At 42.3% G+C, this 24,925-nt stretch overlaps 1 protein-coding gene across 9 annotated transcripts in view; it reads left to right on the forward strand.

Moving 5' to 3' along the window:
• The window catches only part of LOC126426733 (zinc finger protein 430-like), a 495,002-nt gene that overhangs the window by 39,941 nt on the left and 430,136 nt on the right, over positions 1–24,925 (forward strand). For 6 of the 9 annotated variants that reach the window (XR_007576404.1, XM_050088699.1, XM_050088698.1 and 3 more), the window contains one exon: positions 13,132–13,169. The exons of 1 other annotated variant lie outside the window; for it this stretch is intronic. Coding sequence is in view for 7 of the 8 variants with exons in the window: in XM_050088699.1 (XP_049944656.1) it covers positions 13,132–13,169 (38 nt within the window). In the remaining variant the exon portion in view is untranslated. Of the gene's footprint in view, positions 1–13,131; positions 13,170–14,540; positions 14,769–24,412; positions 24,910–24,925 lie in introns of those variants that run through there. 2 more of the 9 variants (XM_050088701.1, XM_050088704.1) reach the window with 2 other exon arrangements.

Raw genomic sequence — 24,925 nt, forward strand, 5'->3', positions numbered from 1 at the left:
TAATGTTGATACTGGTATTGGGAAAGAGTTGACATACAAGCTGGTTCCTCCCTTCATGTACGGGGGACAGATTTGGGAATCTTTTTGGCCGCAGGAGTACCTCAGCATCAGACAAACAGTCATAGAGGCATGCCATATCTTGAGCATTGTCCTGTTGAAAAATAGTACCACTACACTGTCGCATGAGAAGTAATGCATTAGGGCACAGAACATTTCTGGTGTACGTGGGTGGTTTGAAAAGTGCTCAAATCACCATGAGAGGTCAGCATTAGTGCAACGAGTAGTTCACATGGTATTCATTGGAGTGCTGCCTGTAAACACGTGCTGCAGCAGTGTTCTTGGAAGAGAGCTGTGGCAGTGATGTGGCTCTGTTGTTGTTCCCACATAGTGATTTGTGAAGATACAAAAAAATTGAGATTCGAGCAATGATTTAGTACTTCGTAAAGAAAGGTATGAAAGCAAAGGACATTCATGTCGATTTCCAGAATACATTGGGGTCTCTGCTCCTTCATATTCGACTGTTGCCAAGTGGGCAGATGAATTTAAATTTGATCAAGAGGATTTAGATGATGATCCGCGCAGTGGTCGGCCAAGATTTCCTCCAGAAATCATTACAAAAGTGCACAAAATGGTCACGCAGGATCTGCCGATTGACAGTGCGTGAAATTGCTCACGCTTGCCAGATGTCATCTGAAAGGGTATATCACATTTTACCTGAAGAATTATAAACGAAAATATTATCTGCAAGATTGGTGCCACGACTGTTGATGCGCTCCCTGTGTGCCATCGCCATGACAAAATTACACGAACTAATGTATGAATTGTTGCCACAACCACCTTATTCACCCGATATGGCTCTGTCAAGACTTTCATCTCTTTCCAAAACTGAAAATTTTTCTTGATGGACAAAGATTCACTTCAAATAAAGAATTGTTAGCCATAGTTGACAACTATTTTGCAGGTCTGGAGGCAACTCATTTTCGAGATGGGATCAAGGTACTGAAATATCGTTGGACCAAGTGCATTAATCTGCAAGGAGACTACATTGAAAAATAAAAAAAAGTTTCAGTCATGTATTTTTTTCTCTTCTGTTCCGAGAACTTTTCAAACCACCCTCGTACTTTTATGCCATCATAGTTCTTCCAGTCACTATCAGACATGACTTGAAGTCACACATGATGGCTGTGCACGTAATGATGTCAGGAGTAACACTATTGTGCCAGTCAAAAACATTGGAAGAACGTGATCTCTTCCGAGGCATTCCAGCTGGCTGTGCTTCCCAGTCAAGGCAACACTTCAAAACCCAGTGATTTCTGTTGTGGTGTTAATGGCAGCCTACCCATAGTATAGCAATTTCCTAGTCCGGCTGCTGCTAGTTTCCGAACAGTGGTTCAGGATGACAGAATGTTACAGGGAGCCTATAACTTTTTCTCAGCTGGTAGGCACAGTTGTGAAGAGACTAAAATGTGCTTTGTGTGTAATGCAGCGATCCTCCCTTGCAGTGGTTGTATGTGGTTGAACAGAACCTTCATGATGAGTATGCCTGCCCTCATATCTGAAAGCCCCACAAATCTGGATACTGCTGCACAACTGAATCAGCTGACCAAATGGGCACCTACAGTGAAACAGCTTCCTAATTGTCAGGTGCTGATAACACAGTCTCGCAAGCGTGCAAAACATCTTGGTTTCCCTCACAGTGCACTCAACATCTCACACTGTTCACACTCCTTATGAGGACTGTCTAAAAAGTATTCAACCTTTGATTTTCCTGCACAAAACAGAGACGATAGCACAGCGCCACTGGACACAGTAAAGGAAGAGACCTTTATATGCATGCACAGATTTGGTCCCCGCCTTCCAGCGTGTCAGTTGCTGCCTGTCAGTTGCCGAGTGAGATGCTACACTACGTGTTCGTTGGATTACTGATTCTCTCAAAATGGTGGAAAGTGTTGAGCAAAGATACTGCATCAAATTTTGTCAGTAGCTTGGTGATTCTCGAAGTGAAACAATTCGTAAGATTCAACAGGTGTTCGGAGAAGATGCGATGGGTGTAACACAAATTAAGGAGTGGTTCAACTGATTCAAATACGGCCGCACATCAGCAGAGAGTGACCAGCATTCTGGCAGGCCTCAAACTGTTCGGAGTGCAGCTGTTGTTGAGAGGGTGCAAAATTTGGTGATGGCAGATCGTCGATTGACTGTGCGGGAGATTGCCTAAGAGGTTGGAGTGAGTAAAGATTCTGCACCTGCAATTTTGCATGATTTGAACATGCACTGAGTGGCTGTGAAATTCGTGCCAAAGTTGTTGTTGCCAGAACAATAAGACTTCCGTTTTGACATTGCACAGGATCTTCTGGACACCACCAACACTGATACTGGGTTTCTGAACACCATGATAACTGGAGATGAGTCATGGGTGTACAGGTACGACCCAGAAACAAAAAGACAGCCATTGCAATGGAAGCATCCTGAGTCTTCAGGGCCAAAGAAAGTGCAGCAGGTGCGAAGCAAAATCAAGATTGTGCTGACTGCCTTATTTGATGTCCATGGAATTGTGCATAGACACCGGAAGGGCGAACAGTGACAAAGGATTACTATCATGATGTTCTCCATGATGCAGTTTGGCACAAAAGACCAGATATGTGGTTGGTGATTCTGTACAAGACCTATGCAAATACAGGGTGTAAATAAAGTCTGGGAACATTTTAGTTATTTGTTGCAGGAGAACTAAACATTGAACAGATGTCATACATATTGCATTTTAAAGAGAAACTCTGAAAGTTTTTTTTTACAAACGTTCGATATGTGAACCATTAGTGACCCGGCAGGTGTCAATACGGTAATAGAATTCTTGCCATACCCATCCGAGCATGGCATTGTCAACTGTGGCAGTCGCTCGCCGTATTCTCTCCCAGAGCACATACACCAGATCTTTGATGTGTCCCCACAGAAAAAAGTCACACGGAGTGAGATCTGGTGATCGGGGAGACCATTTCATGAAACAGCTGTCCCCTTCTCTAGCACAGCCGATCCATCGATGCGGCAGCTGTGTGTTCAGGAATCCACGAATGTCACGATGAAAATTGGGTGAAGCCCCATCCTGCTAAAAGATGAACGGAGAGTTTGATTGCATTTGAGGCATCAGCCATTGTTGCAACATATCCAAGTAGGAATATCCAGTGACAGTGCTCTCGGTGAAGAAGAATGGCCCATGCAATTTTCAACGTGACAAGGCACAAAAAACATTTACCTTTGGGGAATCACGCTCAAATTCAATGTTGCAACTGCGAACAAAACTCAAAACACTTGTCTTTGTCTTCGTCATTGAGCTTCTGCACTAGCTCCACATTTGAATGGTGTCATACACAGCTTTTGTAGCAGGACTTTCCACACTGTCAATGGAGCCATTTCGAGTTCACGGGATGCATGATGCTCCGATTTCCTTGAACTCCTTATGAATGTCTCTCGCACGTGCTCTACATTCACTTCACTCACACTGGGACATCCACTTTTCTTTGCCGGGCAAAAGCAAATCACCAGTGGTAAATGGCCTTCTTTGTTGGAAGCTTTGTACCATACTTGGTTCTAAACATCAGTTAAACAATTTGTAGCACACTTGTTTTTGTTGAACTCCAACACACAGAAAGCTCGCTCCACACCTGAACTCGCCATGTTCGCGACTAATGCTGAATATTGGCAAATTACTAAACTATGCTGTGGTGGTATACGTGAAAAATCTTTCAGGGTTTCTCTTTAAAATGACGTATGATATCTGTACAATGTTTGGTTCTTGTGCAATAAATAATTGAAAATGTTCTTGGACTTTGTGTACACCCTGTACTTAATGCAGTTTATGGTACTCTACAAAACTAAGCTATACATAAATTATGAACATTGGTAAAATCAATGTTTTATTTTTACTTTTTTCAATTTTGGTGTTACTTTTTGCAATTAAAAATTAAGATAGTTGCAGGTCACAGTTTTAAACAGGTTGGTTTGTAGAATAACCATTGGTTCATTTGTTAGTCTGAAAACATATTCATGTTTGACAGAAGAATTATCACTTTCACTTGGTGTTGTTCAAATGGCTCGAAGCACTATAGGACTTAACATGTGAGGTCATCAGCCCCCTAGACTTAGAACGACTTAAACCTAACTAACCTAAGGACATCATACACATCCATGCCCAAGTCAGGATTCGAAACTGCCACCGTAGCAGCAGTGCGGTTCCGGATTGAAGCGCCTAGAACCTCTCGGCCACAGCGTCCGGCATTTGGTGTGCAAGTATGGATTTCAGAAATATCACTTTAACTTCTACACTTTCATTGCCACATTCACAGTTCCCATAGAAATTAGTTTTTAAACCTTTTTCATGTAAAATTTCTGTAGTGATAAACAGTATAGGAATTATCAGATCAACATTCACATCCTTGTAGTATGCCTTCTAGATTTGTCTCATCTGCCACATCCGGTTCTTCGTAAGAATCAGTATACAATTTTGAATATGCAACAAATCTTTGAACGGTTGGCTCCCAAGTTGTGACTAGAATTCTACCTCTACATGACTACTCTACAATTCACTCTTCGATGCCTGGCAGAGGGTTCTTCAAACCAACTTCAGACTATTTCTATACTGTTTCACTGTCTAACAGTGTGTGTGGAAAAATTAACTCTTAAATCTTAATGTAAGAGCTCTATGCCATGTAGTATGGTGACAACATTTTCATATTCAGAGGAGGAAGTTGATGATCAAAATTTCATTAAAACATCATACCACAATGAAAAATGCCTTTATTTTAATGGTTGCCAGCTCAAATTACTTGTCATACCCATGACACTCTGTCCCCTATTTACTGACGATACAAAGGGAGTTGCCCTTCTCAGGACTTTCTTAGTGTCGTGTCAGTCCTATCTGCTGAGGATCCCATGCAGCACAGCAAGATTCCAGCTGAGGATGAACAAGCATAGAGTAGATAGTCTCTGTAGTGGACCTGTGGCATTTTGTAAGTGTTCCGCCAATAAAACACAGTCTTTGGTTTGCCTTTGCCACTAGATAGTGTGTGATAATTCCAATTTAAGTGGTGTGTAGTTGTAATTCCTATGTATCTAGTTCATTTGTAAACTTAAATTTGTCTGATTTATTGTGTAACCAAAATTTCATGGAATTCTTTTCATCCTCAGCTGGATGACCTCACATTTTTCGTTATTCAGAGACAATTGCCACTTTGCACCATACAGATATGTGTGTCATTTTGAAATCGATTTTGGTCTTCTAATGCCTTTACTAGATGGTAAATGACAGCAGATTGTCTCCTAAATCATTTATGTAGATTAGGAACCACAGAAGGCCTATAACAATTCCTTGGGGAATGATGGATATGACACCTGTTTTTCTTGAAGATTTCCTGTCAATTACTACATACTGTGACCTTTCTGACAGGAAATCATGAATCTGGTCTGTGTGCTACTTCGCACTTATTGAGTTTGGATGAGAAAGGACTGGGTGAGAGGGCGTTGAACATTATTTGTTGCAATAACAGTGCTAAATGCCATTTATTTAAAAATACAGATTCACTTAAAATACAGTAACACATAAGATTCAAGACAATGTTTTTTACGTCTTCAAGATAACAGCAACTACCTTAGTTGCTGCAAAATAAGATTATAGGAGCAGCTAGTTAAACTGTACAGTAAACCTCAGTAGCAGTAAAGCCTGAATAGTATACTAGTTAATCTCGGGAAGGTGCAAAAACAGATCAAACAGGAATTGATAATAATACTTTAAATCAGGCATCAAATATTTATAGCAAAAATGCTTTAAATAATGAATTAAATCTTGAACAGTAGATGTCATAAAATCAGAAATAAAGTTTCCAGAGCAACTGTGGAAGTGCACGAGTCTAAACAATATAGGCTCTGATGTCACTGTAAACTGAGACATCTTGCGCTACACTGCCTGAGAAACTCAGATACCCATCAGGGGGCTCAGCATTTAGTTGAGCTGGGGACTGGAAGCGCCACCAGTCCTCAATACCATAATCTCTGAGCGTGCTTCAATGCCCACCGTAAGGCGACGGTGGAACGTTGCACAGTACAGAGCCCGGGGATCTTGGCTTTAACTGCCTGGGTCGTGAGGATGGTATAAACCTCTATAAAAAGAAACCTCAATCTCAAGGTGTGCTGCGCACCGAGGAGACGAATGGCTGTTGAGGTAGAACTGTTGCTAGCGGGCGACCTCTGGGGAACCTGCCGCCCCCCCCCCCCCTCCCCAGTTGTATTAGGCTTACCCAGGCAAGCGGGGCTCTGTCTGGGTGGACATTCATTTCCCTAGCTGCTCGTGGGACCACCATGAAAAGAAATACGAATAGTGCACAAGCACAAGAAAGGAAAGTTCAATGTTTTAATGTATGACCCCCAATCGTTCCCTTTCCTGCCCACACCAGGGGAGGAACGGCGGTCTAAATTACCTGGTGAGACATATTCTCCTCGATTTCTGGTTTGCAGCTGAACAGATGGGGACTCATTTCTGACCGTAAAGCCTCAGTTTTTTGTGGAAAATTTAGAGGACAAGTTTGGAGAAGCTGAGGGCATGTCTAAAATGAGGTCTGGAGCAGCCCTCATACAGACAGCATCCCCAGTACAGTCACGGCCATTGCTTGCTTGTCACAAGCTCGGTGATGTTGCAGTCTCCATTACGCCTCATAAGAGCCTCAGTATGGTTCAAGGACTTATTTTTCCTCGTGACCTGTTGTTGCAGTCTGACGACGAGCTCCGTGCAAATCTGGAACGCCGCGGTGTCCACTTTGTACGACGTGTCTTTAGGGAACCTAAAGATAGTAGGGTCGCCACCGCTGCCTTCGTCTTGGCTTTCGAGGATGACACCCTGCACGCGAAGGTCAAGGTGATGATATATCGATGTGATGTTAAGCCTTACGTCCCTCCTCCCATGCGCTGCTTTAAGTGCTGGAGGTTTGGGCATATGTCATTGAGATGTGACGCCAACTCTACCTGTTGGGATTGTGGACGTGCCTCCCACCCCAGCGTCCCATGTTCACCACCCCCTGTTTGTGTCAACTGGGGACAGAAACATTCACCTTGCTCATCAGACTGCGTAGTTTATCAAAAAGAACGGAAGATTATGGAGTATAAGACCTTGGACAGGCTTACTTACACAGAGGCTAAACGCAAGTATGACCAACTTCACCCTGTGCTCATTTCATCAACGTAAGCTGCAACAGCTTCGATGTCGCCATCCCTGGCGATGAGCCCCCAAGCTCAGCCACTTTTTGTGGGCCCTCCAGCCCAGCCGTCTATTCCTGCCCCCCTCCCCCCCCCCCCCCCCTGATAGTTGGGGGAACACCCTCTTCCGTTGCTCCCCTGTTTTCAACATCGAGAGTAACAACCTCGCCTTCCTTGGGGACTGCAGTCCCTACCTCTGAGCTGGAGAAGTGCCCACCTCCTCCGGCTCCCCTCGTGCGGAAGGGATCGCTTGGTGCCCTCCCTTCCACGGTTACTGCCCCTCCAGATGTCAGCCATTTGCTGAAAAAGCCACCACTTGAGAGCCGTAGGGCTTCCAGGCCTTCCTCGGTCCATGAGACTGGGTCGGAAAAGCCCACCCAGTCTGATAAACTGAAGGACAAATGGGACCCTACCAAAAAGAAGAAAAAGCAGAAAGAGGAGGGAATAGAGACAGAAAAGGAGTTCACCACTGCACCTGAAGATGATGTGGAGCATCTAGCATCCACTCAGGAGCTAGATGTTGCTCGACCCACAGCTCCTATGGAAGTTGATCAGGCTACTTAGCAATTGGTGGCGGCGGCGAGCGCTTCTAAAGTGTGACCTCTCTCCCCCCCCCCCCCCCCCCCCCCTCCCCAGGTTCTTTCATGTCTTCAGTCGGATACCATTATCCTTCAATGGAATTGCCGTGGTTTTTTCCATCACCTTGCTGAGTTGAAACAGCTTTTGTACCGCTTCCCTGCCACTTGCCTGACCCTACAGGAAACCTGGTTTCCTGTTCGGCGGACCCCCTCCCTCTGTGGCTACCGGGGTTACTATAAGAACCGCGTAGAATACGACAGGGTGCCTGGCGATGTCTGTGTTTATGTTCTTGGATGACATTGTACCTCTTGCTGACCTAGCTGCCTTGTTCGCCTAGCTCCCCCCGCCATTCTTCCTTTTGGGGAACTTCAGTGCCCACCACCATTTATGGGGTGGGGCCCAGATCTCGTGCCAGGGTAGGAATGTTGAGGCTCTTTTGGCACAGCAGGACATTTGCCTCCTTAACACTGGTGCTCCCACATATTTTAGCTTGACTTATGGCACATACTCGGCCATTGACCTCTGTCTTAGTAGCCCAGGTCGTCTTCCATACCTCAGGTCCACGACGACCTCTATGGTAGCGACCACTTTCCTATCCTGGTTTCTCTTCTTCAATCCCAACCCCCTGACCAGCTGCCATGATGGTCTCTTCGTGGAGCTGATTGGGCAGCCTACACGTCAGCTACTTTGGCCATTGCTCCGCTTCCTGGTGACATTAATTTGGCAGTGGACGAGGTCACTATGGCCATTGTTTGTGCTGCCGAGGCAACTGTCCCCTGTTCTTCAAGTACTCTAAGGCGTAAGTCAGTCCCTTGGTGGACACCAGAGATTTCAGAAATAATCTGGGACCGCCGGCGAGCCCTGCAATGACACCGGCATCATCCTTCCCTAATCTGGTTGCCTTTAAATGGCTGCGGGCCCGGGCTCTGCAGTTAATCCTGCAGAGCAAACAGGACTGCTGGGAACGATATGTTGCCACCATGGGTTCTCGCACCTCCCCATCTCAGGTGTGGTCACGGGTTCGGCGCATTTTTGGCTTTCACCCTCATGCGTCTGTCCCTTACCTTTCTCTTCGGGGTACAGTTTGTACTGACCCAATCACCATCGCCGAACATCTGGCAGAGTACTTCGCTCGTAGTTTGGCGACAGCAGGCTACAGCGCAGAATTCTGCGCCATTAAAGAGCAGGCTGAGCGTACGCAGTTGTCGTTTTGCACGCACCATTGGGAATGGTACAACGCCTCGTTTAGTGAATGGGAGTTCCAAAGTGCCCTTACAGCTTTCCCCAATACTTCTACAGGTCCAGACCAAATTCACAACCAGTTTCTTCGCCATCTCTCGGCGCACTGTCAGGGTGAATTACTCGCCCTGTTTAACCGCATCTGGATGGAGGGCATTTTCCCAACTCGTTGGCAGGACAGCGTTACCATCCCAGTGCTGAAACCTGGTGCAGATCCATTGGTGGTTGATAGCTATCACCCTATCAGCCTTACCAGCGTTATGTGCAAACTCCTGGAACGGTTGGTGAGTCAGAGTCGCATGTTGATTGTCAAAGCTCGGGGCCTCCTGGCCCAACATCAGGGGCGCTTCCATCAGGGCCGCTCAGCGACCGACAATTTAATCTCACTAGAGTCGGCTATTCGTACAGCTTTCTCGGCGAGAACATCTAGTTGCTGTTTTCTTTGATCTCCAGAAGGCGTACGATACCACCTGGCACCATCACATCCTTGCTACGCTGCATGAATGGGGCTTACAGGGTCCACTTCAGATTTTTCTACGGAATTTTCTCTCCACTCGCTCCTTTTGGGTTAGAGTTGGCACTTATTTTAGCTCTGCTCATATTCAGGAGAACTATGTCCTGCAGGGCTCGGTTCTCAGTGTTCCCCTCTTTTTGGTGGCGATTAATGGTCTTGCGGCTGCGGTGGGCTCATCGGTCTGTTCCTCTCTATATACCGATGACTTTTGTCTTTATTAAAATTCCCTAAGCTGCAGGGAGCTATCCGTAAGACACATTTTTGGGCATCCAACCATGGTTTTCAGTTCTCAGCCTCTAAGACCCGAGTGATGCATTTCTGTTGTCGTCTACAGTCCACCTCCATCCAGAGCTCTACCTTGCCAATGAACTCCTTCATATTGAGTTGATGCATCGCTTTCTTGGCATGCTGTTTGATGCTCATCTCACTTGGACACCTCATCTTCACAATGTTAAACAAACGGTGCTGGCGGGACCTCAACATCCTACGCTGCCTCAGCCACACCGTTTGGGGGGCTGCACGAACAACCCTCCTACAGCTCTATAAGGCCTTAGTCCAGTCCCATCTCGACTACTGGAGCGTGGTGTACGACTCAGCAACACCTTCAACATTGCAGATCCTAGACCCGATTCTCCATTGTGGCGTCAGACTGGCGACAGGTGCCTTCAGCACTAGTCCCATGACTAGCCTTCTTGTAGAAGCTGGAATCCCTCCCCTACGATTCCGCTGACAACATTTGCTTGCATCATACATCGCCTGCATCCATGCCTAGCCCGACCACCCAAACCGCAGGCTCCTTTTTCCATCTTCTGCACTCCCCTCCCCATGACTGCAGCCTAGGTCAGGTCTCCCGATCGTGGTCCGCGTTTGTTCTCTTCTCTCGTCACTAGAGTCCTTTCCCCTTCCTCCATCCTTCTGGCCCTCTTCTTCTACCCCTCCTTGGTCCCTCCCTTGCTTGCGGCTTTGCTTGGATTTGTCCTGCGACCCCAAGTCCTCTGTTCCACCTGCCACTCTTCGTCAACAATTCATGGCTCTTCTTGCCTCATTTCGCGATGCGGATGTGGTCTACACTGATGGTTCTGTGGTCGATGGACGCACTGGGTCTATTTTCATTCACGGCGACTACGTTGAGGAGCATTCCCTGCCTTGTGGGAGCAGTGTTTTCACTGCGGAGCTGGTTGCTCTTTATCGTGCACTCGCTCACCTTTCCTCCTGCCCTGGGGAGTCATTTGTCATATGCAGTGACTCCCTGAGTGGATTGCAAGCACTCGACCAGTGTTTTTCTTGGGACCCTTTGGTGCGCGGTATTAAAGATGCTGTTTTTGCTCTCACCGAGTGTGGTCATTCAGTGACATTTATGTGGACCTCGGGCCACATCGGCATTCCAGGAAATGAATGTGTTGATCGGTTGGCCAAGCAGGCCACCACTTCGCCACCCCTGGAGCTTGGTCTCGTGGAAAGATACCTCCGGTCAGCCCTACATCGCAAGGTCCACGATGTCAGGAGCTCTGAATGGTCTGTCTTGAACATGCCAAATAAGCTCCCCATGGTAAAGTCGTCCACGGCCATATGGAACTCATCCTTGAGGAGCACGCGTAGGGACTCAGTTGTTCTCTGCCATCTCCGAATTGGACATACGCGGTTGACCCACAGCTATCTCCTTCGCCGTGAGAACGTGCCCAAGTGTCGCTGTGGTGCAGGACTGACACTGGTCCACCTTCTGATGGACTGACCCCTTTTAGGCCCCTTGCGGCAGTCCTTTAATTTACCAGCTGCACTTCCTTTAATTCTCGGTGACGATGCCTCTATAGCTGACTCAGTTTTACGTTTTATCCATGCAGCTGGGTTTTACCACTCACTCTAGTGTGGGTGCTCTCGCATCATTTCTCAGACTACACCCACTCCAGTGACTTTTAATTGTGACGTGGATACCAAAATAGTGTCTTTTATGGTAACAAGTTGTGTTGGTACCTCTATAAATGCTTTCCAGCTGGAGGTTCTTCGTTTGTATTTGAGTGGTTGACCTTTTATGTGATCCATCAACCACTGTAGTCTGTTTTAATCTAGTCAACTATTTGCTCTGCTCCTTTTAAGTGTCCTCTATTTTGTGTTATCGCGGTGTTCATTTTAGCCCTGTACCCCTTGGTGTTCCCTCCCTCTGGGTGCAGAGGTTACGCTTTTACTGTGTAGGCCTTTTACAAGTACGTCTGTTTGGAACAGGGGACTGATGACCTCAATGTTTAGCCCTCATCAAACCCCCCAAAAAACCAACCAACCAACTCAGACTAACTGCCTATAAAACAAACACACACACACACACACACACACACACACACACACACACACACAAACAAACAAAATACAATTCTGAAAGAAGAGAGAAGATGCACACAATCATGCAGCAGCAATATGCCAACTCGTTTCCCAAACAGTTAAGTGAAGGAGTTTCTCTCTCTCTCTCTCTCTCTCTCTCTCTCTCTCTCTCTCTCTCTCTCTCTAGTTGATAACTCAAGAAAAGGGAATCATACTAAATAAGTGACCAACAGATCACTTCCTGTAGGTAACGCAGGTAACTACAACGGGTAATTACTCACTTAACAGTTCCTGCGCAAGCAGTCACAAGCAAGTAGTGAAGTTCACATGCTAGGTGCTAAGGACATCCATAATATACCTTAAATTTATAAACCACCAAATACATTTATATGTATCAAGATAAAGGCATTAAATAAACATCAGGTAAATACACCGGAAGGACATGGGAGACTGAGTATAGCCAAAACAAGGCACTTGGTTACACTCACAATAGTGCAAGTTTGGCATGAGAAAAGTTCACTCGGCCAACGTGATAAGCTGGCAAGCACCTTATACACAAACGCAGCACACCCGGAGATATACAGGTGGAGTTGCATAATGTGGAAACATCACTGGGAAAGACCAATTGACAGCTGAATTTTTGTGAACCATTCCAAAACTTGCCATCTGGTATCTTTAATGGAGACTCATCAGAAGTTTGTAAATTAACAATTTATTTCAGTAGTTTGAGTTTGCCGACATTTAATACTGTTTCTATATTTAATGTTACATGCCTGTACTTCATTTTGGGTTTGAGTTTTGTAGTTGAGTTTAGAAGATACTCAGTTGCCTTTGCCTGTTGGTTTGGACTTTCCAGAAGACAAAGTCCCAAATCCATCACTCGTGATACAATTTTATAATGAAAGAAAGTAGAGAACTTTTACGCAAGTCGTGGCAGATGAGATGTTTCTGGCCACTTTCCTGTTCGAAGTATCAAATAGGAAGTATGGTTTTAACTGAACCACTATGTTATTATGGTTACTTATGGTACTAAAAACAGTGTTGAAATGAAGTTTAAATTTTTACTTGTACTGTGTTGTGTGTCAATAACTAGTACAGTTTTTATGGCATGTCCTCATTATTGCTATTTGCAAGCATTACAGACATTATCTTGTGGAACAGTCAGATGGTAGTTGGTGTTTATTAAGTTTTATTTATTTAGTGTTTCATCACTTTTAAATCACTAATAATTTCTTGAAATATTTCAGGTGTTAGCCTCAATGAGATGTGCTTCTGATAGTGTAAGGTAAGTTCTTATTATTCATTGCAGAACTCTCTCTGCAGTTTACATTTTTATTTACTCCACATGAAAGTAGTTAAAACATAAAATCTACTTTAATAATTGTTAATTATTATCGATAAACAACAATAGTAAAAGGCAGAATCCTTAGTATGAATGCCAGTTGCATAGTAAACATGCTGAACGGCTAATATATAAACATATAAACGATGGCTGTCATAAAATAAAAATGAGAACTTTTAATACACATACAGGGAAATGAATTGCAGATAGAATTTCAACAGTTATACTGTACTTCCCAGAAGATAACTTGGAACTATGGAAGTTACTGAAATTCGTGTTGATGGGTATAAGCTAATGTTACGCTACTTTAGAACAAGTGAGAAGAAGGGCTGAGTGGCTGTATATGCAAAAATTATATTGAATTTCCTGCCTCTTCAGATTAATGAACATAGTGTTGAACAGCTGTTTGAATGTTGTGCCACAATAGTGGATCAGGGAACACATGATCTTTTGGTACCAACATTCCACAGGCCACCATCAAAAAGTATCTTAACTATGATTAAGCAGCTGAAGACAGTTTTAGTAATATTATGAAGACCTAACTGATGTGTCAATGTTTGTAGATATTTTTATATTGATTCTCTGTCGTATAATACTAACTGAAAATACCCCAAATCACTGATATCCACTGTCAAAAACCTACCACAAAAAAAAAAAAAAAAGGCCATACAAGGACTTAGACATAGTGCAAGATCTATTAAGTTTGTTTAGAAACCCAACAACCATCACTGATGTAGTAGCAAAACAATTGGTCACCAGTTTCCAGAATGTGATAGCCAAATGTATACTGATCGGTTAGGCTTAGATCACAGCAGGAAAGTATTATCACAGAATTGAAAGCAATGATTTAGTTACTGTATTAGATTACAGGATGAATGTTGTTAGTTGAAAAGACAATGTGGTCAGAAAATTATATTTTTTGCTAACCATATTCCTAGACCTCTTTACCTCTGAAAAGGTATAAAATTGAACAGAAGCTTGTGGGTTAAGTATCTTGTGCGAGGAAGAGGGAGCTTTATATAATTCAGAGTACAACTTTTTGTTGTTTGTATGGCTTAAGTTTGATGACACTGTAAGGAATTTTGCTGTACTATTTGTGGTGCACATTCAAATCTTTGTCAGACATACCCCTCTGTATTGACTAAAGCTGTCCCTGGCACATGATACTTGAGTTCAAATGTTAACCACACTTTCTCTTGGCATAAACTGTAATTACCCCTTATGTGTTGTAAAAGAACACATTATTCATAGTGTTGCAAAAATATTTACAGGAATTTGTTAAATTTCTCATTTACTATGTGTGTATTTCCTCAGTATCCTAGCAGTGTAGTGAAGTCTGCCACCAGCTTTACCTATGACTGAGCCAGTGTGATGATTCCATTTTAGATCACCACATATTGTTACATTTGGATATTTGTAAAAGATGGGACATTGTTGATGTAGCCATAGTATATTATTTCTTTTTATTTTTGTGAAGTGTACTGTTCTATGTCTGAACATGTAAAGCAAGTTGCCAATCTTTGCACTGCTTCAAAATTTTAAGGGACTACATGATACGTTTTTTCCAATCTCTTCATCATTTGTAGAGCTAATATGTATATACACTACTTATATTATGGATGACTACTTACATTATGGATGGTCATGGCATTGTGTCCATGTTGGCTGTAATACTGTGTTCACTATACTGTTCATAATAATTAATGCACATTCCTAAATTATTATTTAGTATTAGTCCTGTTACTGCATTACCCTTATTTCATTTTGTGTTGATAACCTGTATTCATCTGACTAAAATTTCTGTTCTTCCTCCCACTGCACATCACTAATTCCCATCATATTCTGCTTGAACCTATCCATTTCTCTTTTCTGTTCTCTAACCAACCTACTGGACTAAGGGATTAACATTTCGCACTCTGACCCATAGGATTATTTGTTTCTTTTTCCTGGTGACAACATCCTACAGAGTAGTCTTGAGTTATGAATGGCAGATTATTTTACTTCTGGAATATTTTATCCAGCAGGATGCCATCATTATTAAACTGTACAATAGAGCTACATGTCCTCAGGATATCTAATTATGGTAGTTTCGCCATTCACAGTACCGGTGTAGAAAGACCATCTTAGACGAAAAAATGACTGACATCGAAATAAGTGTCCAAGGAATAGAAAAGCAACTGGAATCACTCAACAGAGGGAAGTCCATTGGACCTGACGGGATACCAATTCGATTCTACACAGAGTAAGCGAAAGAACTTACCCCCCTTCTAACAGCCGTGTACCGCAAGTCTCTAGAGGAACAGAAGGTTCCAAATGATTGGAAAAGAGCACAGGTAGTCCCAGTCTTCAAGAAGGCTCGTCGAGCAGATGTGCAAAACTATAGACCTATATCTCTGACATCGATCTGTTGTAGAATTTTAGAACATGTTTTTTGCTCTCTTGTCATGTCATTTTTGGAAACCCAGAATCTACTCTGTAGGAATCAGCATGGATTCCGAAAACAGCGATCGTGTGAGACCCAACTCGCTTTATTTGTTCATGAGACCCAGAAAACATTAGATAAATGCTCCCAGGCAGATGCTATTTTCCTTGACTTCTGGAAGGCGTTCGATACAGTTCCGCACTGTTGCCTGATAAACAAAGTAAGAGCCTACGGAATATCAGACCAGCTGTGTGACTGGATTGAAGAGTTTTTAGCAGACACAACACAGCATGTTGTTATCAATGGAGAGACGTCTACAGACGTTAAAGTAACCTCTTGCGTGCCACACGGGAGTGTTATGGGACCATTGCTTTTCACAATATATACAAATGACCTAGTAGATAGTGTCGGAAGTTCCGTGCTGCTTTTCGCGGATGATGCTGTAGTATACAGAGAAGTTGCAGCATTAGAAAATTTTAGCGAAATGCAGGAAGATCTGCAGCGGATAGGCACTTGGTGTAGGGAGTGGCAACTGACCCTTAACATAGACAAATGTAATGTATTGCGAATACATAGAAAGAAGGATCCTTTATTGTATGATTATATGATAGTGGAACAAACACTGGTAGCTGTTACTTCTGTAAAATATCTGGGAGTATGCGTGCGGAACGATTTGAAGTGGAATTATCATATAAAATTAATTGTTGGTAAGGCAGGTACCAGGTTGAGATTCATTGGGATAGTCCTTAGAAAATGTAGTCCATCAACAAAGGAGGTGGCTTACAAAACACTCGTTCGACCTATACTTGAGTATTGCTCATCAGTGTGGTATCCGTACCAGATCGGGTTGACGGAGGAGATAGAGAAGATCCAAAGAAGAGTGGCGCGTTTCGTCACAGGGTTGTTTGGTAACCGTGATAGCGTTACGGAGATGTTTAGCAAACTCAAGTGGCAGACTCTGCAAGAGAGGCGCTCTACATTGCGGTGTAGCTTGCTCGCCAGGTTTCGAGAGGGTGCATTTCTGGATGAGGTATCGAATATATTGCTTCCCCCTACTTATACCTCCCGAGGAGATCACGAATGTAAAATTAGAGTGATTCGAGCACGCACGGAGGCTTTCAGACAGTTGTTCTTCCCGCGAACCATACGCGACTGGAACAGAAAAGGGAGGTAATGACAGTGGCACGTAAAGTGCCCTCCGCCACACACCGTTGGGTGGCTTGTGGAGTATAAATGTAGATGTAGATGTAACTTATTGTACAAGCCCTGATCAGTCAGTTATCCAAACTGTTGCATCTTCAAATTGTGAAAAGGATTTTGGTCTTCTGTTGTAGCCACGTATTAGTGGGGGCTCTCTCTAGATGTCTTGTCATTGCTTTTGGACCTATGGTATGGCTATCTGTTTCATTAAGGCATACAAGCCATCTGGTTTCAACTGAGTCATTGGTTCATGTGGAAAGGGGAGGGGGTGTGTCACACAGCTGAAGGATGTAAAATAATTTGACCATTACCAGAACTCACAGACTTTTAGAAAATGACATTTTGTCATGGCGACATTAAATGTACAATTAACAAGTCAAACAATATCAAAACAGGCTGGACTTCAGCAATTGTACACCTAATGTCATGGAATATCTCAACATATTAAACTTTAGTAAATGTATGGTTTCTTGTAAGCCATTTTTGGGAATTTAACCTGTGGACCATGCACTAAAAATTGAGTTCAGGGTGCCTGGTGGTGCAGTGCCATTAATTCTAAGAACAGCATTTGGCCTCAGTTGGCAGTATTCAAGAGGTGCTACAAAGTTTATTTAGAGTTGTCTATCAGTAACAACGGTTGCACTATGTTGTGTAATGGTCATCTAGCAGATATTGCTGACTTTTCTGTAGTTTAAAGAAGACAGAAAAGGTAAGGACTTAAATGACAGCGATGCAGAAGTGTCAAATGCTGAAGAAGTACTTGTCATGCAGGAGAGAATAAATTTGCACCTATGGGGGCACTATGTGTAAAACTTCATTTTGCAGGTCCTCTGAATCCACTTGAGGTTACACTTTCTTTTTTGATGAAGGGCTGTTAACAATGATAATTAGTAAGAATACTTTGCAACTTCACATGCAGATACTTTACTGATCATGTATGCACACATGTTAGCAAACAATTGAGATGTGTATTTTTGTTTGTAATGTTATTCCTACAAGGTGTAGTTGAGAAACTCAATTTTGAAATGTATTACACGAGGGAAGTAATCCTTGAAATACTAATTTTTGGAAAAGTAATGTTTTGTGCATTCACTCCTCTGAAAAAATCCTTCACGAGACTATAAAAATAAATCAAATGGAACAAGCATATTTTCGTAGCACACATTGCTGCTGCCAAAAGCTTCAAATCACAACAGTCATTTGATTTGAGTGAAGCACTCCAAAATTTTAGATTATGCTGTGCTGCAAGAAAGCACTAGAAGGCACGAGCACAATTACATGGGTTGGAAGAGAGAATGGTGCAAGATATAGCCAAGTTTTAAGATATAGCCAAGTCAAGGGGCTGAACAGGAATTGGAGGATGGCTGGTGGAAAGGATGCAGCAAATAATCGAGGAAAATTTTAAATCATGGGAATAGTGAGTCGGAGATCAACAGTGGTATTAATATTAAACTCCACTTTATCATTGTTAACAGAATGTGTAACTGCTTAGACAGCATTGAGGTGATGCTATTTATCCCAAGTAGGACAAGCTATTGATCTGTTCAAAGTTTTTTTCTGTGGGATTTCACTGTATAATTTAGGAAACCAGAAACTGTGGAAAGTACCATAAAACTACACATGGAGCAGGACCATGACGTTACACTCCAAAAGTTTTTGTTGACTGTTGAAACAGTTATGCAGTTTTGAGCAATGACTAACTGGCATTGATGATGGATATTCGCTGTGTCATTTGGTTTTGTTATGGGAGATGCCATTCAGAAGAGACGATACATACAATGTTCAAGCTTTCACCAGCACTGTCTTCGAGAACACATTCAATGGTGGACCATACGTACAGACTGTCATTCCTTCCAGATTGGAAGCTGATGCAGCAGTTAAAAGTATTACTTAACATTCTACTCTTTCCTAGCATTCAAAGACAGATAATACTTGCACCATTTAAGACCAAAAGGACCACCATAATCATCGGAGGAAAACATATTATAACAGTTGTCAAAAGAATTGGACATCAAGCTTTCACAGCATCAAATTCAACATTTACTCAGTGATGAGTCTATTTTGTTTTGATTATTGTGCCAAGGCACCCCTTGCAAGTTGCATTACTAATCTCATCTGCAAAGCGAGGCATCCATTTCTTTTTTAGGAGCTATTAATGGCAGTAATATGTAATAGAATTCCAGCACGCCCTGTGGTCAGAATGCAGAAAACTTGGTCATTAAAAGAGCTGTCTCTTCTGAATACAAGCAGTAGCATTTGCTTCAGCCGGGTAACATATTCTGCAACTAATCTCTTATCTTGCTTCGTAATGGTTGCCAGCTCCTCTCAGGGGCTTTTTCTTTGTAACACAGAAGGAAGTCATTGAGGTGGAAACATGTAGAACAAATTGGGCAATGTTTTACCATCCGGAAATTTTCAAAATTGCTTACGGCACCTCAGACGAGGAATATCATGGAGTAGGCTAACCACACTGCTGGTACACTCCTATTGTGGAACTAAGTATTTCAGTCCATAGCAGGCATTTTTGTACAGCTTGGTGACAAGTTTAATGGTGATTATGTACAGGGAACATCAAACTGTTGTAGATTAAGAGAACATTTGTATCGTGAACATTACCCCCCAGAACAACTTTTCAGAAATGTATTTTGTTTTCCATTGTTTACCGAGCTCAGTGAAGATACGAGAAACAACAAATGTGATTTATTACTGTCATAATAGGTCACCAAAGCTATTATATCAGCAGGGATGACATAAACACTGGAGAGTGTAGTTCAGTGGCGAAAACTGTACCATGAAAAATGTAGATATTCCTTTTTGTTTTCAGTGAGTGCTAATTGGTACAGCACTTACAGACCTAATATGCAAGCATTTGCTATATGTTCTTGTGTAGTTTGGATTCTTTATTCCCAAAAGTCAAATTCCATCATCCCTTGAAATGGGCTCTTTTTAATTAAAAGCTGACTGACTAGAGATCTTTGTACTTTATGCTAGGAAGCAATCTGATTTCCTCTCCTGAAACCAGAGGAGGACTGTACGTTTCACAGGAGATATGATAATGTGGCCCTAGGTAGCTGTGAGCAGCATTATATAAAAAGTTTTCTGAACGAGTGGCTTACTAGGCTGTAGAATCCAAGAAACTATTTACTGACTTCCTGCCTTGATTCAAAAGGTATCACTCCACTCTGAACAATCCAGCTGCTGGAATACACTGACTTCCACTCCATTCGTCTTTGTAGTTGTACTTAGAGGACTCTTACATGGACAGTCAGCACCTTGCAGCTGTAGATGTGAAAGTATGAGGTGTTCTGGGCCACCTTTAATATGAGTCCACTGGGCATGAGCTCCGTATAACCTGGCCTGTCTGGAAGCAGCTGTATGAGAAATTACTTATTGGGCCAATGTCTGATAGGTATGATTTAAAAACACAGAATACAAAAACCAGACAGATACAATATTACGCATTAGCTTTGTGACTGAGGATTTCTTCTTAAAGAATAATTTGTTATGTATATTCTTGGCAATGAATACTATTAACTAATGTGTTGCTTAACTGCAAGTATTTTGATTGATCACATAGAAAATGTATTTGTCCAAACATTTAGACTAAATAAGTATGTACACTGTTCGGTATACAGATCCCATTAAAGGGAAAGTTCCTCTTAGAGGTCACTTAAATTTTCTCTTTGTTGCAAACTGTTTGCATGAAAGAGAAATGAGACAGAGTAGGGGGGGGGGGTGATTTTGAGAGGGAGGGACACACACACTCACTGTGGTCAACATCCTATTCATCACTATACATAAAGAAAATAATGACCTCTCTTTCAACTTGAGCAGAAAAACCCACATCAACATATGTAGGGTGTGCACAATTAAAATTCCAGTTTCAAAGCACTGTAGAAAGAGAACTACTACTCAGGACGACGCCAAGCAGGGGCAAAGGCAAGGGAACAAAAAGTTAATGAAAATTTTACCAGTACACGGAACTGCACGCATCGTAACATAAATCGGGTCAGCTACAAATGACAGATGAATCACAATACGATGGCTATGGTTTGAGATGCGCATTACACCATCTGTACTGTCAAATGTACAGGACTGCACAAGTTTGGTAGTCAGTAGTTGTGACACAGTTAGGTAAGCCCATCCACCAAGAAAAGATCCTACCACATTGGACGGGAAAAATCAGTTTTAAATTGTCCTGAGGCCAAAAACTGAATAAAAAGCAAAAGGACATAGGTTTCTAGTTGAGAGACTGGTAGACATACTCAATATGCTGTCCACCATTTTCTGTGACAAGTTGAAACCTAGAAGCAGCTTGTTCCACATCAGTGTGTTTTGGGGGCCACGTTCAGAACACATTGCACTGTGGGTGCCTTAGATTCAGATACGTTCTTTCAGATAACCCCAGAGCCAGAAGTCGCACAGATTAAGATTAGGTGATCTGGACAGCCAGGCTGTTGGAGAAATGATAGATAATAATTCTAGCTTTTTCAAAATGCGTTGGCAGAAGTGTGATCTTGCGTAAAAATAAACCTACACACACATTTACAATGTTGATGCACAACTGATTCCCATAGCATTTATCAGGAAAAGTACAGATAACAGGGCCCACACTACTCCTCCTCAAGATAATGTGGCCCTACAATTAATGATGCTTGCTGTCAACCTGCTCCACACAGTTAACATTTTCAGAATGAGGTGGTACTGTTTGATGTGTGTGCAGATTTTCCATTTGCTATATTCAGCATACTGCCATGTCCTTGGATATGGAAACCAACTTCAGAATGTTCCATGCAAGAAATTCTGCAGTGAGCTTTTGTCTTGCTGGCAGAACAGCAGGAAGTAACTCCTAAATATGGACAATTTTGCATGGATAGCACTGCAGGATTTTATACAGTTATTTATGCACCGTGCTCGCAGGCATGTTCAGCATTCAGGAAATTCCTCATGTGTTACGCGTTGCACACCACCACCACCCCTTGACCCCACCTGGAGTGTGGACACATCTTCAGCAGATGTTTGTTCAGCTGGTTTCCTTCCTCTGCTGCACTGTACGTCAGAAGAACTTGTCTCTTAGAATTTTGCAGTCGTATTCTCCAGACACTTAGCAGACATCAGACCATTGCTTTTTTATACCCTTGAGTGCATGGAACTTCAAGGTTACTGGTGCACTTTATCAGCAGAGTACGATCCTTCATGGAGGCAGTCATGTCAGGGGTCTTGGACACAAACTTACGAATAAGTGTCTATTGGCATGCATATTGTGATGCTTATGGTACCATCTGTTGGCCAGATTTTAGTAAGTGTCTTTTTTGTCCCATGGTGTTTCCCTGTGTCAATAATATGCTGCTCAAATTTGATGTCATGAGTAGAGGTTCTCCTCTTGTAGCATTTTGAAACTGGAACTTTAATTGTGGAAACCTGTACAACTTAATTACTCTGTCAGACATTGACATTAGCAAGTAGGCGTGTACCACCCAAAACCTAACCTCTCCCTTAGTAAAAATGGATATCAAAATGAGATAGTGTGGATGAACAACAAAGACATATTAACACTACAGGGTTTGACTACCAAAAGTAAATCACAGCTATAAAAGGAAGCCGGGCATTGTGGCCGAGCGGCTCTAGGCACTTCAGTCCGGAACCACGAGATCGCTACAGTTGCAAGTTCGAATCCTGCCTCAGGCATGGATCTGTGTCATGTCCTTAGGTTACTTAGGTTTAAATAGTTCTAAGTTCTAGGGGACTGATGACCTCAGAAGTTAAGTCCCATAGTGCTCAGGGCCATTTGAACCTACAAAAGAAAACAGAACCCTAGTCTGAACAGCTTATAGTAACAACATGTAAATCACTAATAGAAGAGCATCAATCACTCATAGCAATGCAGAAAAAAAATGTTACTCAGTTCTTAAGCAGTCAAGTTAACACAGTTTAAGTACCACAAGCAAGAGACCACCTCTTCATCAATTTCAGAATGAACGAAACACTACATATGAATATCTCGAAAACAAAAATTTCAACAGGTAATTAAGAGAGGAATACTTGTCCATACATCACCAGAGTTGTGATGTAGAGAAAATTGGAAATATGTATAAAAACACTTTCTATTTGCCAGATACTGTGCTGAACAAAACTATACATTCACACCAAAATGCAAACAAGTCAGAAGCAACAACCAGAAAAGAAACACACACACACACACACACACACACACACACACACACACACAAACAAACAAACAAGTTTCATGCCCCTACATGATGCACACATTGGGATCCTGAAAGATGTCACCTTTCGATTCTGCTATAGTGGGTAACTATGGCCTTCAGTATGGTATTATAGCTTCCACTGTGTGTGATCTGGAGACGTAGCCTTTAACACCTGTACCTGAATCAATTGAGGGTCTTCTCGCATCCCAGGTGATCTGCTGTTGGGGATTCAAAAAAATATTTTAAAATTCCTGATTGTAAGTGTATTGTTAAGCTTACTATTGTTTCCACCCTGTCAAACATCGTTGTGATCTTCAGTCTGAATAGGGTTTGATATAGCTTTCCATGCTACTTTATCTGGTGGAAGTCTGTTTATCTTTAGATAATTACTACAATCTACAGTCATTTGAACCTTCTTACTGTATTCTGCTCTTTCTGTATAACTTGTACCTCTATACTTCCCTCCAATACTAATCCATGATTCCTTGGTGCTTCACAATGTGTCCTGTCAGCAGATTCTTTCTTTTAGTGAAGTTAGGTCACAAATTTCTTTTCTCCTTAATTCTATTCATTATTTCCTCTAATCTTCAGCATTCTTCTGTAGCACAACACGTAAAAGGATTCTATTCGTTTTACATCTGAACTGTCAGTCCCCATGTTTCACTCTCATACAAGGCTATGCTCCAAGCAAATAGCTTCAGAAGACACTTCCTAACACATTAAATTTATATAATTTATTAATAAATGACTTTCTTTCTAAAATATATTTTTTTCCACTGCTGGTCTGCATTTTATGCCCTCTCTACTTCAGCCATAATCAATTATTTTGCTGTCCAAATAGCAAAACTCATCTTTTACTTTAAGAATCTAATTTCATAATATAATTTCTTCAACATTGCCCAGTTTAATTGGACTACATTCAGTTATCCTTGTTTTGCTTTTGTTGATGTTCATCTTATAGTTTTCCTTCAAGAGACTGCCGTTCCATTCAACTACTCTTGCATGTCCTTTACTGTGTCTGACAATATTATCATACAACTGGGTTATTTTTCTCCAAAGGTCTCACTAATTTTCTTATAGGTGATATCTATCTTCTCTATAGTTATAAATGCTTCTATGGGCTTGCATTTATCGTCTAACCATTCCTGCTTAGCCATTTTACACTTTTTGTCAATCTTATTTTCTAGACATCCTGTAATCCATTTTGTGTGTTTCTTTTGCTGCATTTTAATGTTTTCTGGTTTCATCAATTAAATTCAGTATCCAAGGGTTCCACCAGATCTTGTCTTTCTACCTATTTTATCTTCTACTGCCTCAAAGCTACCCATTCATCTTATTCTTTTCTTCTGTTTCAGTCAATCTCTGCATAATGCTTCCTTTGAAACTCTCAACAACCTCTGCTTCTTTCTACATATCGAAACCCTATGGCCATGTTGGCTGACCAGGCCAGTCAGTCATCCAGACTGTCGCCCCTGCAACTACTAGAAAGGTTGCGGACACACTTCAAGAATCATGTATCTCTGACCTCTCCACAGATTTCCTCTGTTGTGGCTACACGTACATTATACCTGTCTGTATTGTTGAGGGCCACTAGCTACCCTGTCTCGGAAAGGTCTGTGGTGTATTGGAGGGGTGTATGTGTGTACCATGCATCATTTGCATGTATACAGGGTTTTACATCTGTTTCAGAGCCAATCTCTCTCTCTCTCTCTCTCTCTCTCTCTCTCTCTCTCTCTGTGTGTGTGTGTGTGTGTGTGTGTGTGTGTGTGTGTGTGTGTGTGTGTGTGTGTTTGAAATTAATTAATTAATTAATTCCTCAGCATATTTGTTTGTTTTTATTTATTGAACTGAAATTGTTTCCTGTTTAT

This window comes from Schistocerca serialis, chromosome 11 (genome assembly GCF_023864345.2).
Source record: "Schistocerca serialis cubense isolate TAMUIC-IGC-003099 chromosome 11, iqSchSeri2.2, whole genome shotgun sequence".
Classification (NCBI taxonomy): domain Eukaryota; kingdom Metazoa; phylum Arthropoda; class Insecta; order Orthoptera; family Acrididae; genus Schistocerca; species Schistocerca serialis.